Source organism: Neovison vison, chromosome 1, assembly GCF_020171115.1.
Source record: "Neovison vison isolate M4711 chromosome 1, ASM_NN_V1, whole genome shotgun sequence".
NCBI lineage: Eukaryota > Metazoa > Chordata > Mammalia > Carnivora > Mustelidae > Neogale > Neogale vison.
This window is the reverse complement of record NC_058091.1, coordinates 90863864-90883471: the sequence shown is the minus strand read 5'-3', so window position 1 is coordinate 90883471 and position 19608 is coordinate 90863864. Positions and strand designations below refer to the sequence as shown.

General features: G+C 42.5%; 1 protein-coding gene across 1 annotated transcript; it reads right to left on the bottom strand.

The window, feature by feature from the left end:
* Positions 1 to 337: 337 nt before the first annotated feature.
* On the bottom strand, positions 338 to 17709 carry SPATS1 (spermatogenesis associated serine rich 1). The gene is made up of 7 exons (XM_044237451.1): positions 17652 to 17709; positions 15917 to 16064; positions 11821 to 11945; positions 10366 to 10527; positions 5274 to 5394; positions 4412 to 4474; positions 338 to 1030 (listed from the first exon to the last, which is right to left on the bottom strand). The coding sequence occupies exons 1-7, from the start codon at positions 17707 to 17709 to the stop codon at positions 883 to 885; spliced, it is 825 nt and encodes a 274-aa protein (XP_044093386.1). The 3' UTR covers positions 338 to 882.
* Positions 17710 to 19608: the final 1899 nt, after the last annotated feature.

The window sequence follows — 19608 nt, the reverse complement described above, 5'->3', positions numbered from 1 at the left end:
GCAGGACAATGGTATTAATGACCTGTGGAGATCCAGCCTTCACAATATCCTGACATGTACCAAGCAAATAGCAGAGAAAATCTCAAAGTAGTATTAATGAGAACAATTTTACCAAATTAATGAAAGCCCCATGCCTGCATTTTACTCATGATTTGAGAGTATCCTTCGAAAACTAAATTTAACTGAATAAAACTGAAGATGGGCCATCTACCAGTAGAATTGCATCAGTGTTAAGTTCTCTGAATTTGATACTTACATGGCAACCATTGGAGAAGATCCTTGACCTCAGGAGATACATGTTAAATTATATAGTAAAGGACTATGATGGCAGCCACTATTCTCAAATAATTCCACAAAACAGTAAGAGTAACAAAAGAAAGAGAGAGAAGGCACCAAGTTTGACAAATGTTAACAGTTGTAGATTCTGGATGAGGGATATGTGGGGATTTTTTCATTGAATGAGTCTCACAACTTCTCTGTAAGTTTGAAAGTTTTCAAAATATAAAGTTAAAAAGAGCACAGCATGGTGATTACTCATCAAAGTCAAGCATTTGATTTAGAGCAGTCACACTGACAGAAGCGATCGATCGGAAGAGGCTCCCCTGACTAGTCAGTATGGGTTCTACGGACCTGTTTCTGTTCAGGACTGTCTTGCGGAATCCAGAGAACCTGTGGATAGAGGCACGGAGTTAAAGGCTGTGCTCCATTATAAGATTACCAGTGCTCCACCAACACATTCAACCAGTGATGCGTGGCCGTGACATCAACCCAAGGACCACGTTGGGGCAAAGGACACCATCCACTCTGGAAGAGGCTTCGCCTTCTCTCCTCTCCACTGTGAAGCCTCTCAAAGGCCTTCTCTTCCAGGCTTGCCTCCAGTTTTTATACTGTTCTTTGAAGGTTCTTTAACCCACCAGGAGGGTATAAACTGTACACCAAGGGGGACGCTGGTTGCCAGTTATCAAGCTCCTCCACCTCTCTTATCTCGTGCTTCAGCCTGTTGGCTTTCTCCTTCACCCAGAAAGGCAAGCTGTGGAAAGAAAACAACACTTGGGTTTGAGTTTGTGTGCAGCAAAATGGACAAATACCTTCAGGAGATCAGACACGGCATCCTCCAAAGCAAGAAGGCCCCCAATTTAGGAGACTGGCGATGAAACAAACCACCATGTTAGTTCTTCAGCATTTCCCTCTTCCCCAGACCCAACTCTCTTTTCTGCCCTTCTCTGCCCAGAGACCTGACCCCTGCAACTTGCACCACCTTGACCCTACCATATGCCCCTAGCTTTCAGCCAGGCTTGGCTAACACCTGGCTAACCAACAGGAAACCAGAAAGCAAGCAGAGGTTGGGGTATTTCTCACCTAGCTCCTCTACTCCTACTATCTCCTGAGGTACCCCACTTCTGGCTGCGACTACACTCTCCACTGCCACAACCCCTTCCTGACAGCCATTCTCCATCTCCTGCCAAGCTGGGCAATGAAACCATTGGGAGTGGTGACAGTGGTGACTGCCCAATCAAGAGAGCCTCAGGGGACTTTGCCCTTCCACGAAATTTCCCTCCAGCTGTTTATCCATCCGGAAACAGTCCTTTCATTCAGCTCTCTTGAAAAGCCCACCTGAGTGTGCCTTCTGTTGTTTTGCTGTGGCCTCAGTTAAGTCAGACACCGGCATCCTCCCAAGTCTGCAGAGATTTGAAAGGACATATGCTGGCCTACACTGTGTGTGTTCCAAGAGGTACCAGGAATTGGGACTCCTGGGATGAGTCAGACATTCTTCATCTTTTCATCTTTTGGCAGCTACGGTTTTCATACATTTAGGGAGAAATGCACCATGACTGGGGGGAAAATGCCCTGATAAATCTGCTAGCAATGGGGAAGTCCTTGCAGGAAGGAAACAGGATGACTACATAGGTAATAGGTGGGGGTCAAGGGTATCACATAAAGAAGCCCAAACAAGACGAGCAGGCTCTTATTTGGGCAATATAGAAAGATACTAGCAGAAAGCATCAATAGAACAAAACCACAAGCATTCCCTAACATTGAAAGAAATCATTTTTTTAAACTTTTGTTGAAGCAATCAAAAAAAACAGACTCATGATAAAAATAATATAATAAACATAATAATTGTAACAAAATATTAAGATAGACTTGAGATCAAGTCTGTCAAATTGGGGCATCCAGGTGGCTTGGTCCTTGAGCATCTGCCTTCAGCTCAGGTCATGATCCCAGGGTCCTGGGATCAAGCCCCACACCGGGCTCTCTGCTCAGCGGGGAGCCTGCTTCCTCTTCTCTCTCTCTGCCTGCCTGTCTGCCTACTTGTGATCTCTGTCTGTCAAATAAAATAAATAAAATCTTTTAAAAATAAAGTAAAATAAATAATTTTTTAAAGACTTTATTTATTTGACAGAGAGATCCCAAGTAGGCAGAGAGGCAGGCAGAGAGAGAGGGGGAAGCAGGCTCCCCACTAAGCAGAGAGCCCGATGCGGGCTCAATCCCAGGACCCTGAGATCATAACCTGAGCTGAAGGTAGATGCTTAACCCACTAAGCCACCCAGGTGCACCTAAAATAAATAATTTTTCTTAAAAGCTCTTACTTTAATTGATCTTTTCTACTGTTTTTTTAGTCTCTATTTCATTTATTTCCCCTCTGGCTTTTGTTATTTCCTTCCTTCTACTAACTTTGGGCTTAGTTTGTTCTTTTTTCTAGCTCCTTGAGGTGTAAAGTTAGGTTGTTCATTTTATCTTTCTTTTTTCTTAACATAGGCATTTATTACTATAAAATTTTTTAGACCTGCTTTTGCAGCATACCATTAAATTTTGGTATGTTGTATTTCCATTTTCACTTGTCGGAAAGTATTTTTTTTATCCCTGTTTTTATTTCTTCTTTGATCCATAACTTGTCATATATTTGTGATTTTTCCAGTTCCCCTCTTGTAAATGATTTCTGTTTTCACAACATCACGGTCACAAAAGATACTTGATATGATTTCAGTCTTCTTAAATGTATAAAGACTTATTTTGTGCCCTGGCAATTACTTTCATTTTAAATATTCTAGGAGAGTGTTTACAAAAAGTGCAGAGTACAGACATGAGAAGCCCTAATTATGTGCCTCGAGGAATAATACAGTACCATGAAGGTATTAAAGCTCAAAAGTCTGGGGCATCTGTGTGGCTCAGTGGGTTAAGCCTCTGCCTTCAGCTCAGGTCATGATCTCAGGGTCCTGGAATCAAGCCCTGCATCGGGCTCTCTGCTCAGCAGGGAGCCTGCTTCCCCCTCTCTCTCTGCCTGCCTCTCTTCCTATTTGTGATCTGTCAACTAAATATATAAAATCTTTAAAAAAAAAATAAAGCTCACAAGTTTGGAATAAAAGGCTTGTATTTCCACTGAGCTCCAGGGTTTGGTCTCTTCTCTCAGCTGAACGTAGGTCGGACTATGGGTCCACTCTAGCCATACTTACATGACACTGCTTTGTATTAGAAAGTGAAATTTTGGGGGCGCCTGGATGGAGCCGGTTAATGCAGTTAATGGCATCAGTTAAATGTCTGCCTTCAGCTCGGGTCACGATCTTGGGGTCCTTGGGTCGAGCCCCGCATCAGGCTCCCTGCTCAGTCGGAAGTCCTTTTTTCCCTCTCCCCTGTCCCTATCCCCAACTCATGTTCTTTCTATCGGTCTCTCAAATAAATAAAAAATTTAAAGTTAAATTACTTTAAGATTTATTTATTTAAGAGAGAGAGAGACCACACACACACACACACACACACACAAGCAGGAGAGGGGCAAAGGGAAGTGCAGAGGAAGACAAGCAGACTCCTACTGAGCAGGGAGCCCAACACAGGCTCAATCCCAGGACCCTGAGGTCATCACCCAAGCCAAAATCAAGAGTCGGTTGCCTAACAGATTGAGCCCCCGGGGTGCCCCTGGAAAGTGAAAAACCCTACTTGGGCAAATATATGAGGTTCAGAATGATGGTGAACTTAAAATATGAGATCAGAAGAACGATATTTCCCTCTAACATGAGAATATTCAGATGGCTTTTCCTCTGCCTCTTCAAACTCTAACCATCCTCCTTGGCTGCACTCATTTAAGCATGGGCCTTTCTTTAACAGCTCTTGGGTTTTGAAAATCTTTTTGCTCCATATAAACCCCCCCATAGTGTTTACCTAGCACAACATGGGGCCTCTGGCGGACTGTCCATCTTACCTGCTGAAGATGAGGACAACCCAGCTGCCAGACTCCACAGCACTTGCCCTCCAAGTGCCTCACTAAAACCCTCCATACAAATTGCCCCACCTGCTGGAAGGCCAAAGGTCCGTCTGTGTTGGGGGCCTACGAGTTCCTTCGTAGGAGAAAATTATAAATAACTAATAATGTCATAAATATTGGATAATATAAAAACACGGTGCGAGAACTCACGTAGGAATTTGTGGAAGAGGCTCTAGTGGAATAAATGTATCATATTTCTTTTCATAAGGCACTCTGAAAAACAGAACAGACAACCATCAAATTGGCATGGCTTCTATAGCAGAGAGATTGGTACATCATCGTGTTCAATAGAATGTTTAATTTTCCGGTTTTAATGGCCTCCTACAGGCCTCACAGCTATAAAGGTCATAATTCTTATTATAATTTGTACTAAACATCATGAAAGCAAACGTGATCCATTTTTTAAAATATTAATGCAATATACCTACTATTTTTCTTTTAACTTAACAAACCTCCCTTTCTCCTCAGTTACTTTGGTCTAAGTTTAGTTCCAAGTGTAGATCAATTCAAACAGTAGTCACTGATGAACAATCTGATTCGATATGAAACTGAAAAGTCTTCAGACGATAGGGATAAAATTAACAACGACATTTTTGTAGTCAAGATCCTGTGTATAATTTCAGTTACACACACACATATACGCGGACACTAAGGAACTAGAAATGAACTTTTCTAGGAATTGTCGGCAACCATGCTTTGTTGGAACCTATTCCTTATGAAATATAACATATATAGTACAAAGAGATACAATTACTTTAAAATTAACACAAGAGGGGCGCCTGGGTGGCTCATTGGGTTAAAGCCTCTGCCTTTGGCTCAGGTCATGATCACAGCGTCCTGGGATGGAGCCCCACATCAGGCTCTCTGCTCAGCAGGGAGCCTGCTTCCTCCTCTCTCTCTGCCTGCCTCTCTGCCTACTTGTTATCTCTGTCAAATAAATGAATAAAATCTTTAAAAAAAAATAAATAAAAATAAATTTAACAAAAGAACCCTAGTATTCACATACACTTACATGGAGAAATTCACTGGTGGGAGAGTTGATCCTGCTTTGTGGAAGTCTTTACTCTGTTCTGGGTACATATATGGATTATCTCCTGGAGTTAACTTTGGTATTCCATTCCTAGGATCAATATCTGTGAATGATATTTAAAAACATGGGTGTGCCTGGATGGCTCAGTCATTAAGCATCTGCCTTCAGCTCAGGTTACAATCCCGGGCTCCTGGGATCGAGCCCTGCATCAGGCTTCCTGCTCAGTGGGGAACCTGCTTCTCCCTCTCCCTCTACCTGCTGCTCCCCATACTTGTGCTGGCTCTCTCTCTCTTCAAATAAATGAATAAAATTTTTAAAAAATTTAAAAACACGATCATAAAAAGGACTAAAGGTAATCCAAAGATAGGCTCTATCAATACGACAATGGAAACAAGATAATTTCATGTTTTTTTATGAGGTACAGATTATTATGTTTGTGATTGTCTTGCCTTGAGAAGATGAAAAGTGTGCTTGAAAAACACTGTGTTTGGGAGATTTTCCAGAAAGTGGCATGATAACCCCACCCTGGGAAAGAATAATCGCTTAGGTTCAGATGGGATATTTTGGTTTAAAGTGAATGTGAATCAAAGGTATCTGCAGAGAGTAAGCAAGGAGTCTGCTTAAAATCTGAGCATTGGTGCTCTTTGAATCCCTGTATCCTATAATGCTTAAGAAGCAAAGGTAATTGGAATCAGTCTCTCTGACTAGATCTCAAAAGGAAATTAGCTAATGAGGAAGAGCTACAGAAGAGAAAAATTATATTTTCAGGTCTATTTCCCCACAATTTATAACCACAGACAACATTTTGTTCTTCGTTCTATGACAATGAATTAGGCCTTGAAGGAACTCCACCAATGGCCTGATCATAGCTAATGGGTTAGAGCCAACCATTAATGAAACATATTTCAATCGTTTTTTTTTCTATAATAAAGGTGTTGAATTTCAGTTTGTAATGGAAGCTGACTGGCAGTCATAATGCTGTCTCTCCATCTTATCCAAGAAATAACAAGAGAGAAGAGAATGTCACGAAAAGAAGAAATGTCCGGTGTCAAGCTTAACAGTATCAAGCACTGTAAGAGATTGAGGAAAAAAAAAAATGGGAAAAGATCATTTTATTCTGGATTTAAAGAAGTTACTGCACATCACCTAAGAAGTAATCACACCTAAAACAAATCAAGCCTATAGGTCCTACTATCAGTTTACAAGAAATACACAGGACAGAGAAACCTGTTAAATGGTACCAAGAAGTGTAATTGCCAAAATCCTGACTGGCAAACTCTACAGGATACATGATCTAGTTTCTTTTTTTCTTTTTTTTTTTTTTTAAAGATTTTATTTATTTATTTGACAGAGAAAGATCACAAGTAGGCAGAGAGGCAGGCAGAGAGAGAGAGAGGAGGAGGAAGCAGGCTCCCTGCTGAGCAGAGAGCCCGATGCGGGACTCGATCCCAGGACCCTGAGATCATGACCTGAGCCGAAGGCAGCGGCTTAACCCACTGAGCCACCCAGGCGCCCCATGATCTAGTTTCTTTCTGTTTGTTTTTTTGTTTTTTTTTTAAAGATGTTATTTATTTATTTGAGAGAGAGACAGAGTGAGTGAGAGAGCACACACAGGGGGAGCAGCAGAAAGTGAGGGAGAAGCAGACTCTCCACTGAATCATGATCCCGATGCAGGGCTCGATCCCAAGACCCTGAGATAATGACCTGAGCCAAAGGAAACACCCAACCAAATGAGCCATCCAGGCGCCCATGACATAGTTTCTACACCAAATAAACTGCAAAGAAAGAGGAGGACCTATATTAAAAAGAGACTTGATGGATGCCTGGGTGGGTGGCTCAATCCACTGGGCGTCTGCCTTCGGCTCAGATCATGATTCTGGGATCCTGGGATCCAGCCCCACATTGGGCTCCTTGCTCGGCAGAGAGACTGTTTCTCCCTCTCCCTCTGCCTGCAGCTACCTCTGCTCGTGCTCTCTCACTCTCCCTCTCTCTGTGTGTCAAATAAATAAATAAAATATTTTCGAAAAAGAAATTTAAAATGTAAAGACAATACTCCATTTCTTTTTTTTTTAAAGATCTTATTTATTTATTTGACAGAGAGAGACCACAAGTAGGCAGAGAGAGAGGGGGAAGCAGGCTCCCTGCTGAGCAGAGAGCCAGATTCGGGGCTCGATCCAGGACCTTGAGATCATGACCTGAGCTGAAGGCAGAGGCTTTAACTCACTGAGTCACCCAGGCACCTAACAATACTTCTTTTCTTAAATGGAATAAGAAGCATGAAAGTGATTGTGATACTTAATTCTATATATTCAGTAAATATTTCATAAGTGTATCTTTGCATTTATTCAGTACATATAAAGACCATAAAAGGAAGGAAGGAGGGAACAAAGGAATGAAGGAAGGACGGAAGGGAAATAATAATGCACATAATTCAGGATAATGTTTACTTTGAGTTAGGAGGGAAGTCATGGGTTAGGATTAGGATTTGAGTCGATCGTGATAATCCCATTTATTTCTAACGAATACTTAACACTGGCCCAGTTCTAGGCAGTAAGACAGGGTGGATGGAAGTCTCCTAAAGACCATTTGAGAAAATTTTCCCTTTGTTCTAAAAGAGAAAGGCAACAAGAGAGATTCCTCTTTTTCATGTTTTGAATAGAGATACAATGCTTGGAACAGCAACAGTTCTCTCGTAACCATAAGATGACAAGTATGAAGACAAAAATCCAACACAGTCTGAGAAGAGCAGCACAGAAAGACAAAATGAACCTGTGTCTTTGATGACATCATTGGGCAACCAGTCCATATAGGCCACCTAGATTTCAAAGCTTCTTGTTAAATATATAATAACTAACTTCAAAAAAAGCATATAATATCTGGGGCACCTGGATGGCTCAGATGGTTAAGCATCTGCCTTCAGCTCAGGTCATGATCTCTGGGTCCTGGGATTGAGGCCCATATCAAGCTCCCTGCTCAGTAGGGAGTCTGCTTCTCCCTCTCCCCTGCCTCTCCCCCTGCTTGTGTGCGCTCTCTCTCTCTCTCTCTCAAATGAATAAATAAAATATGTTCAAAAAAACATATATCTTATGATTTAAGCCTCTGACAGTTTGGTTTTTGTCCTACTGTGGCCAAGAACATCCTTAAGTACTATACAGCTACACTTAGTCCCTTCCTGATTTTTCTCCATTATCTCATATTTAAATAAATCTTCCCCATTCTACCCAATGGCTGCATCTCAGTTGGGAGTGAGAAGTCAGGGTGTTCACAACAGGCTTACATGATATCAGGGCTCTGGGGTAAGGCTTTGGGTCCTGGGTCATGGACTGCAAACCACACTAGTATCTGATACTCACCTTATCTCTGCTACTCTTTGAAAGCTGCCATTTATTTTTGTTGTCTGCTAAAACATGTCATCTAATCTGATCCTCAGGAAGCCATCCCCCTCCACAATGTATCAGGTGAAGCATCAATTTATTCTCCTTCGATCCCTAGCTTGATGGTCCCCCACCCCTCATACTGTGGTCTCCCAGCATTTCAGTTGCGAGACCGGGGCAGTTCTCCTGGCTGGCTCTCTGTTTCTTACTTTCTCTGTGTTCCAATCTTTAGTCCTCACAGGGCACAAAAATGCAGCTATTCCTCTGCATCTCCTGGGTAGGTGAGACCTTGAGGCTGGCTTTCTGCCCAGACATTGCCCATAGCAGTCACACTACCCTGCTGCTCAGCCAGAGCAGATAACCACTTGACTCTGAAGCCTGAGATCTCGCCCAGCCACCCTCAGAGGCAGAAACCCCAGCTAGACTTTGGTGTTGGGGAATCAAGCAGAATGCGGGACTCCCCAAAGCTCTCCCACCTCCTCTAGCATGGCTTCTTGTGTATCCTCTTGCCAGACAAAAGCCTTGATCTTTAAAACTATTTGTCTCTGGGGATGCCTGGGTGTCTCAGTGGGTTAAAGCCTCTGACTTCAGATCGGATCATGATCCCAGGGTCCTGGGATCAAGCCCCACATCGGGCTCTCTGCTCAGCAGAGACTCTCTCTGACTGCCTCTCTGCCTACTTGTGATCTCTGTCTGTCAAATAAATAAATAAAATCTTTAAAAAAAAAAAAAAGAAGAAGAAGAAGAAGAAAACTATTTGTCTCTGCTCTGAGTTTAAAGCCTATGTTGAGGGGCACCTGGGTGGCTCAGTGGGTTGAGCCTCTGCCTTTGGCTCAGGTCATAATCTTGGGGTCCTGGTATTGAGCCCCACATTGGACTCTCCACTCAGAAGGAAGCCTGCTTCCTCCCCGCCACCTGCCTGCCTCTCTGCCTACTTGTGATCTCTCTCTCTGTGTCAAATAAATAAATAAAACCTTTTTTTTTTAAAAAAGGCCTATGTTGAAACTCAAAAATGAGAACTTTCTATTTCTTTCCCTCTGTATCCCTGTGACAGCAATCCATGAAGCAATGGCTGCCTCCTATACAGGTATTTCCAGAGAAGGATGTGCTATAATGGTCCTTGGGTACCCAGCAACCCTAGGATCTTTCCACAAATCTATTATGGGTAGGTTGGGACAGAGAACTCCCCATGTTCCAAACTCGTTTTCTCTCTCTCTCTCTCTCTCTATATATATATACACTCATCTCAATTACCTTTAATTAAATAAGCTATGAAATAACAGCATGCACTTCAGGCTAAGGTTTAAGGGAATATTTTCCCTTTGAAGAATATAATGTACAATTTAAATACATATGATGGGCAGCAGCTAACTGAAACCTAAATTATTTTCTGGAGGCTTGAATGAAGGTTTCTATTAATAAGTATCTGAGAGAACTTATCTGAGGACTTAAATGTCACATTAGCATTTTATGAAATTCAGAGAAAAACAAAAATGTGGATCAGCATATGTTGTGAGTTCTTTGCCAGAAAGTGCAGTCTGCCAGCCGTCCCCTTCACTTTCCCATCTTCCTGGCTGCGCTAGAGTGACATGGTGACCCCAGAGGGCGGATGCCAGCCATGGAATGTTGGGCCTACAGAACCACAACTCAGGGAGTATTTTTAGGCATGGCACAGGCAAGGTCCAGGAGGAAAATATTACCGTATTTCTTCCTCCCAAAGCACTTGTCCACCATTCTCTCTGACAGAGACCTCCTGTTGCCGAGGAAGACCCCGTTAAAGAAACACTGCTTTCCAACATGGTAGGTGTGGATATTGCTGCTAAATCTTGGGTAAAATGTCCATTCCGGACGCTGCCCATCTTCTGCAAGACATCAGAAATCCTCCCATCAGCATAGCTCCCAGCCTCACGTAACGCAGTTAAGTCACAGGAAAGTTGTCCCAGGCACTCTCTGATTGGCTGCCCTTTATCAACGTGTGTAATCCCTTGGTTCTACATCAGGGGCAATGTCAACCTCTGGCGGATGAGGCCTGAAAGGAAGGGAAGTGGAGAGAAAGGGATCTAGGAGGCCTCTTTTTTCCCTTTTTACCCTCTCGTCCAAAACCGAAGCCAGGTTTTTAGTTGGAAGTGATGTATCGAATGGAAAGCTCTGAGACACTTTTACGTGTCAGCACCTACATTCCAACCTTCACCCTGATAAGTGGGTAGGAAGAAGAGCATGCTATCAGGCAGGCAAGGGCCTGGCAACCACCGCAACTGGGCAGGATGGCCCGTGGTGTTGGCAGCAAAAATGGCAGGCGCATGCGCAAGAGTGACACGGGAAGATGTCTCCACGCAACTCCAGCAAAGGAGAAAGGCCCCTGCGAGACCTCGGGCAGGTTGCTGGACCTGTCCGTGTCTTTGTTTCCTCATTCAGTACCTTTCTTATAAACCGCTAAAGCGATTTTAAACAATGAGAGATCCCCTAACAGCGTTAGGGTTGCTTGAGAAGCCCTTGGGGCACACAGGCTCTGGAGGCTGGCAGGTTCCAATTCTAACCCCAACACCGTATTCTCGTATGAGTGACGAAGTCTCTCCAAGCCTCAGTGGACTTCTGTGTAAAATGGGTAGGTCTATATTAGCCACCTAGATTTATATGTGTGACACAGAAAGAGGTCCATGATCTATTTGCCTTGTGTGAAAATAGTTTATATCTTATTTTCCACGAGTGCAAATATGATTGTATATATAATATAACCCATATATGCCTGAGTACATGCATGCATGCACATACATGTTTCAGAATTCCTCACAGATACAGAGCAAAAAGGAGATACTGTTGGAAAAACACTGGGAAGGGGTTTCTATACTCTAAATACTCCTTTATTATTTTAATGCTTTGCTATAGTACTTTCATGGTTTTTATATAAATCCACTTTAGTTTTAGAAAATATATTTCCATATCATATATTTTATGACATAAATTTCAATATACATTTTATATGTATTTCATATTCAAAAATATATTTCATATATTCAGCAGAGTCACTGTGAGAATTAGAGATGAAGCATGTCCAACCCTGACACTTCCTGAGTGAACAGTGCCCAACAGCATGACAGACTTCTGGAAAGCCCTGGTTGTGGAGGCACACAGGGGAGAGGCTATGACATACTCACTTGTCTGCAATTTAAGCAGACTGAACTCCTCACGATATTTATCCTTTGGCACTTCAGGCAATGAGGTTTCAGAGGAGTGATCAGAATGTGAGGAGGAGGATTTCAGACCCAAATCTGCAGCCAGGCTGGAAAGAAAGAGGAAGGATTAGATTCTTCCATGGGCTTAAATTGGTAGTCAGAACCTGATGTTACATATCTTACACTAGAATTACTCTCCCTTATGACAACTAGGTCTGGCCCCCATAAATGTCCACGACATATCATTTATTTACCCACAACTTGAGGGGACTGACACAGTGTGGTGTTTCCTCAAAAAAGTTAGAGAATTACCATATAACCCAGCAATTCCACTCCTAGTTATATACCCCCATTCTGATACTTGTAAAGGAATGTTCTTTGCAGAATTACTCACATTAGCCACACAGTGGAGACCACCCAAATGCTCACTGACCAATGCATGGAGAAGCAAAAGTGGTATTGACATACAATGGAATATTATTCAACCATAAAAAGCAATGGTGTTCTGATACATGCTGCAACATGAATGAAACTTTAAACACTGTGTTCAGTGAAATAAGCCAAACACAAAAGGACAAACCTTATAGGACTCCATTTATATGAAATACCTTAATAGGTAAATTCAGAGAGACAGAAAGTAGATCAGGTTAGTAGATTAGGGTAGATTAGAGTACCAGGGTCAGCAGAGAGGGGAGAATGGGGAATTACTGCTTAATGGGTAGAGCATTTCTATTGGGACTGGTGAAAATGGTTTTGTTTCTTTTTTTTTTAAGATTTTTTTAATTTATTCATTTGACAGACTGAGATCACAAGCAGGCAGAGAGGCAGGCAGAGAGGGGAAAGCAGGTTCCCCTGAGCAGAGAGCCGGATGCTGGGCTTGATCTCAGGACCCTGAGATCATGACCAGAGCTGACCTGATCATGACCTGAGCTGAAGCCTTAAACCACAGAGCCACCTAGGTGCCCCAGGACTGGTGAAAATGTTTTTAAAAGTAACAAGGATGGGGGCATTTGGGTGGTTTAATCATTAAGCGTCTGCTTTTGGCTCAGGTCATGATCTTGGGGTCTTGGGACTGAGCCCTGCAGGGAGCCTGCTTCTCCCTCTCCCTCTGCTGCCCTCCCTGCTTGTGCTTGCTCTCTCCCTCTTTCTCTCTCTCTCTCTCTCTCTGTCAAATAAATAAATAAATAAAATCCTTTAAAAAAAATAGCAGTGATTGGGGCACCTGGGTGGCTCAGTGGGTTAGACCGCTGCCTTCGGCTCAGGTCATGATCTCAGGGTCCTGGGATCGAGCCCCACATCGGGCTCTCTGCTCGGCAGGGAGTCTGCTCCCTCCTCTCTCTCTGCCTGCCTCTCTGCCTGCTTGTCATCTCTCTCTGTCAAATAAATAAATAAAATCTTTAAAAAAAAAATTTAAAAAAAATAAAAATAAAAAATAAAAATAAAATAGCAGTGATGGTTGAAAGGTAATCAATGCCAATGGGGAAAAATGGATAAAATGGCAAATGTTATGTTATATATAATTCACCCCAATTAAAAAAAAAATGATGTACCGATACATGCTGTAACATTAATGAACCTTGAAAATGAAACACTGAATGAAAAAAGCCAGACACCAAAGGCCACATATTCCATTTATATGAAATGTCCAGAATAGGCAAGTTTACAGAGATAAGAAGGACATCAGCGGTTGTCAAGCGCTAGTGGGTTAGGGGACATGGTGGGAGTGACTGCTCAAGAGGATGGACTTCTTTTTGGGGGTGATGAAATGTTCTAAAATTGATTGTGGTGATGGTTTAGTGAGTATGTTAAAAACCACTGAGTTTGGGGCACCTGGGTGGCTCAGTGGGTTAAAGCCTCTGCCTTTGGCTCAGGTCATGGTCCCGGTGTCCTGGGATTGAGCCCCGAGCCGGCTCTCTGCTCAGCAGGGAGCCTGCTTCCTCCTCTCTCTCTGCCTGCCTCTCTGCCTACTTGTGATCTCTGTCAAATAAATAAATAAATAATCTTAAAAAAAAAAAAAAAAGAGGGACGCCTGGGTGGCTCAGTTGGTTAAGCAGCTGCTTCGGCTCAGATCATGATCCCACTTCCTGGGATCGAGTCCCGCATCGAGCTCCTTGCTTGGCAGGGAGTCTGCTTCTCCCTCTGCCTCTGCCTGCCACTCTGTCTGTCTGTGCTCGCTCTCATTTCTCTCTCTATGACAAATAAATAAATAAAATCTTTAAAAAAAAAGAAAAGAAAAAGCCACTGAGTTTGCACACTTTAGAAGGGTGAAGACTTTTTTTTCTCATGCACATAAAAAAACAACATCAAATCGCAGACTTGTACCCCTGAAACAAATAATACATTATATGTTAAGTTTAAAAATTTTAAATAAAAGTTAAAGAAAAATAAATAACTTCAAAATGTTAACATTAAGGCACACCTGGCTGGCTCTGTCTGTGGAACCCATGACTCTTGATCTCAGGGTTATGAGTTCAAGCCCCACATTGAGTGTAGAGATTACTTAAAAATAAATCTTTAAAAAATGGGTGGCTCAGTTGGTTGGACGACTGCCTTCGGCTCAGGTCATGATCCCAGAGTCCTGGGATCGAGTCCTGCATCGGGCTCCCAGCTCCACGGGGAGTCTGCTTCTCCCTCTGACCTTCTCCTCGCTCATGCTCTCTCTCACTGTCTCTCTCTCAAATAAATAAATAAAATCTTTAAAAAATATATATATTAATATTGATTCTCTAAGAGGTGGAACTGCCATGAGTTTTATTTTTAATATTGTTTTTATACTTTCAAAATTTATATGTGTACTTACTTTCCTTATAACAAAAGCCATTAGAGGGGCGCCTGGGTGGCTCAATGGGTTAAAGCCTCTGCTTTTGGCTCAGGTCATGATCCCAGAGTCCTGGGATTGAGCCCCACATCAGGCTCCCTGCTCCACGGAGAGCCTGCTTCCTCCTCTCTCTCCCTGCCTGCCTCTCTGCCTACTTGTAATCTCTGTCAAATAAATAAATAAAACCTTAAAAAAAAAAAAAGCCATTAGAAAAAAAAAGTTCCAAAAAGAAAAAAAAGGTGGGGGGCTCTGTGAAGAAATCTAAACAAAGGGGCATCTGGGTGGCTCAGTTGGTTAAGCCTCTGCCTTCAGCTCAGGTCATGATCCTGGAGTCCCAGGATTGAGACCCGAGTTGGGCTCCCTGCTTAGCTCAGGGAGTCTGCTTCTCCCTCTGACCCTCCCCCTTCTCATGCTCTCTCTCTCACTTACTCAAATAAACAAAATTTTTTTAAAAAAGAAAAAGAAAAAAAAAAAAGAAAAAGAGGGGCGCCTGGGTGGCTCAGTGGGTTAAAGCCTCTGCCTTCAGCTCAGGTCATGATCACAGGGTCTTGGGATTGAGCCCCACATTGGGCTCTCTGCTCAGCAGGAAGCCTGCTTCCTCCTCTCTCTCTCTCTGCCTGCCTCTCTGCCTACTTGTGATCTCTATCTGTCAAATAAATAAATAAAATGTTTTAAAAAAAAAACAAATAAGAAAAAGAAATCTAAACAGAGAAAAGTACTCACCACAAATAGTTTTACAAATAATTATAAAGCCAGCCCTCCCCTCCACTCTTCCCCCCATCCATTGCTCTGCAGAAACCATTTGTGTGTCCTTATCCCCGAGCATTAATGACTATCCTGACTCTGACTTTTATAGTAATCACGGCTTTGCTTTTCTCTAAGATTTACCACCTAAGTATGTATTCCAAAAAATACAGCTTAGTTCACTTGCTTTTGAACTTCATAATGACAAGCATGTCTACAACACATATTGTGTGTCACGGAGTCTTCCAATCCCTTTCCATGTATTAGCTCATTTAAACCTCAAAACAATTCTATGAAGTATTATCTCCATTTTACAGATGCAAAAACTAAGGCCCAGGAAAGTAAGTAATTTTCCCAAGTTCACACAGATGAACTTGGCCGAGCTGGGGTTTGACCTAGACAGTCCAGCTCCAGAATCCATGCTCTTGCCAAACATGTCATACCACCTCTCAGAATATTGGCTTCCTGGTCAGAATTTACCCCAATAGTTATGGTCTTTATTGCACCCTTACTTACTCTAGGTGAGCAGACACTTTGCAGAGGCCTGGAGGCTCGCTCACACTAAGACATGTTTCAACAGAAGATGAGCGGCTGACCTTTCTGCCGGAGGATGTTGTGTTGGCAAAGCATCCCTTAGATTCCAGAAAATTGCTGTGTTTAGTACCTGCAACACATCACCATCGGATTTCATTACTGAAATGAAATGCCTAGCCCTCCATCTTGTTCCCTAGATTATATAAATTATTTTTTCAAAACTAACATTTATTGAGCATGTACTATGTATTGAGGATTATGTTAACATTTTACAAGCATTATCCCACTTAATTCCCATAACAGCCACAGAACTAAGTATTGCTTATCCTTCCATTTTACCGAAGAGGGAATTAAGGCACAGATGGTTAAGCAACTTGCCTATGATCACACAGAAAATAAACATTTCAGTCCAGATTTGATCGCAGCTCTTGTGACACTAAAGTCAAAAATCCTAATCATATGCTAGACTACTTGACCCTCCAGAGTTTACCTACTTGGAATTAAGTGGAAGAGATAACATCTGAATCAAGCTATCTATCTGTACATTGCATTGAGCATCTCAAAACAAATTTTCAAAGGATTATTCATGGAAAGACTGATGAATAATCCGAAGAACTACCGTCAGAAACTTCCATGGGGGGCTCAGTGGGTTAAAGCCTCTGCCTTCAGCTCAGGTCATGATCTCAGGGTCCTGGGATGGAGCCCCGCATTGGGCTCTCTGCTCATTGGGGAGTCTGCTTCCTCCTCCTCCTCTCTCTCTCTCTGCCTGCCTCTCTGCCTACTTGTGATCTCTGTCAAATAAATAAATAAAATATTTTTTTTAATAAAAGAAACATCCATGGGTTCCACACCCCCGACCTGGAGTACTGTCATTAATTTATATATGCGTCTTCCCCACCAGACTTAGTACTATGTCTTACTCATCTTCGCAGCACCCAGAACAGTGCCTGACTCAAAGCAGATGTTCAACACATATTTGAGCAAATAAATGAAAAAGAATTATAACTCCCCAAATTCCCCAAGTAAGAGAGTCCTGAAAGCCAGGCTTTTCAGATACAGAATCATAACCATTATCTTCCCTCTGCTATACAATTACTGACTCGTGAAAGTCAGTCTGTTCTCTTGTCATTTTATAGAGCTATGTGCCTGGCCAGTCACTTAAAAACAAAAAGTAAGAGGAATGGATATTGCATTTCTTTATGCATAATTTTATAGTGCATAGAAGCTCAATAGACATAATGTAACCTCTAGTTCTAAGAAAATTACAAAAAAGAGGAGTCAGATTTCTGTGACTCTTGAGTACATTCCCTTCCCCTCCCCCGGGATCTCTATTCTTGAGTTTTTCAGGGTATGGCATAAGGACTGCCTGCATCAGAATTATCTGAGAACTCTGTTAAAAATACAGATTCTTGGGACACCTGGGTGGCTCAGTTGGTTGAGCGGCTGCCTTCGGCTTGGGTCATGGTCCCGGCTTCCTGGGATTGAGTCCCACATCGGGCTCCTTGCTCTGCGGGGAGCCTGCTTCTCCCGCTGACTCTGCCTGTGCTCGCTCTTGCTCTCTCTCTCTCTAACAAATAAATAAATAAAATCTAAAAAAAAAAAAAAATACAGATTCTTAAATCCCATCACGGACCCACTGAATTAGAATCTCTCTAAGTGAGGCCTGGGAACACGCATTCTGAGCACACCCTCCTTCCCCTGCACCAATTAGGCTCACGTTCTGCAGTGATATTCCTCCTCTTCAAGTCTAGCTCCGCCACTGCATTCAGTCCCATCCCACTTCCTGATTCCCCAACTGCACAGTTTCTCCAATTTGCTAGGTCATGAGGATCACCTTGGGGCACTCAGTTCAACACTTGGATCCCAGAGCTCTGACCCAGACCTGCAAGGGAAGACCTGGGTGTCAGTATGGTTAAGAAACACCTCAGGTGATTCTCAGAGCCGGCCAAGCATGGGAAGAGCTGTTCTGGAATGTGCCATAGCACCTAGAGCAACCCCAGGTAAAGAAAGGGTCACCTGTTTGCTTGATGTGTGAGTAGTTGGGTGGGGTGAGCCCAGGGGAAGGGCTGAGAGAAACATGGAGCTGTGAAGGGGAGAGCACAGTTTCCCAGTATCAAAAAGTAGTGTCCACAAATGTAACATAGACCACACTCTCTGACCACAATTTAGAAATCAATAATTTAAAACAGCCAAAAGCATTCATAAGCTTAGAATCTCAAACCACACTTCTAAATAGTTCATGTAAATGAGGACAACACAATGGAATTCATGAGGTGCTTCATGGTCAATGACATAAGTACTATAAATCAAAACTTGTAGTTATCCAAGTAAAGCAGTAAGTAGAAAGTAGAGCCTGAAATGCATTTACTGTAATCCTGTATTTCACTGAATATAAGGTTCTAGCATATCAGTACCCAAAGAACGAAGGCTGCCAATTAAACTATGACAGAATGCTTTACCGCTTAAGAGTTTTTATTATATATTTATTGAAGCAGTCTTTCAAACTTACTTAGGTATAGATTTTAAGGACCTGTCATTCGTGTGCATGTTTAAAAAAGGAAAATATAAGCAAAAAAATTGGTTAAGCCATTCTTGCATTCAAAAGTATGATTACTGAACCCTTTTTCAGTGCAATCACTGATGCCCACATTTCCCACCGAAGTTGACCTCAGTGCAACAAGCGCATGGGTGATGCAGCACTTCTTAAATGAGTGCTCCTCAACTGCTTCTGGAATGTTCTTCCAAGACACAGACATACCTTCTGCATTATTCAGTGCTCAGTCAGCAAAGTTTCTAACAACTATTTCACACCTGCTGCTTGGCCCGCTGCACTAGGAAGACCAGTTCAACCTCAGAGATGCAAACTCTGAAAAATGTCCACCTTAGAATTGACAGATTATAGTATTAAAAAAAAAAAAAAAAAAAAAAAAAAGGGACGCCTGGGTGGCTCAGTTGGTTAAGCAGCTGCCTTCGGCTCAGGTCATGATCCCAGCGTCCTGGGATCGAGTCCCACATCGGGCTCCTTGCTCAGCAGGGAGCCTGCTTCTCCCTCTGCCTCTGCCTGCCTGTGCTCGCTTTCTCGCTCTCCCTCTCTCTGACAAATAAATAAATAAAATGTTTAAAAAAAAAAAAAAAGATTCCAGGGGCACTTGGGTGCTACAGTCAGTTAAACATCTGACACGTGGTTTCAGCTCAGGTCACGATCTCAGCATCATAAGATCAAGCCCCCCACTGGGTTCCATGCTTGAGATCTCAAGTCTGCTTGAGATTCTCTCTTCCTCTCCTTCTACCGCTCCCATTGGTCCTCTCTCTCTCTCTAAAACAAATAAGTAAATCTTTAAAAACAAAGATTCCAGGACACCTGGGTGGCTCAGTTGGTTAAGCGGCTGCCTTTGGCTCAGGTCATGATCCCAGAGTCCTGGAATCAAATCCCACATTGGTTTCCTTGCTCAGTGGGGAGCCTTTGCCGCTCCCCCTGCTTGAGCCCACTCTCTCTCTCTGACAAATAGATAAATAAAACCTTAAAAAAAAAATTCCAAAATTAATGAGCTAAACTTGCAATGCAAGAAATAAGGGGGAAAAAATAAACCCTTCAAAATGATAAAAAAGGATACCATAACATAAAAACAGAAATGAATGAAATAAAAATTATTAGAATTATGGCTTCATGGGAA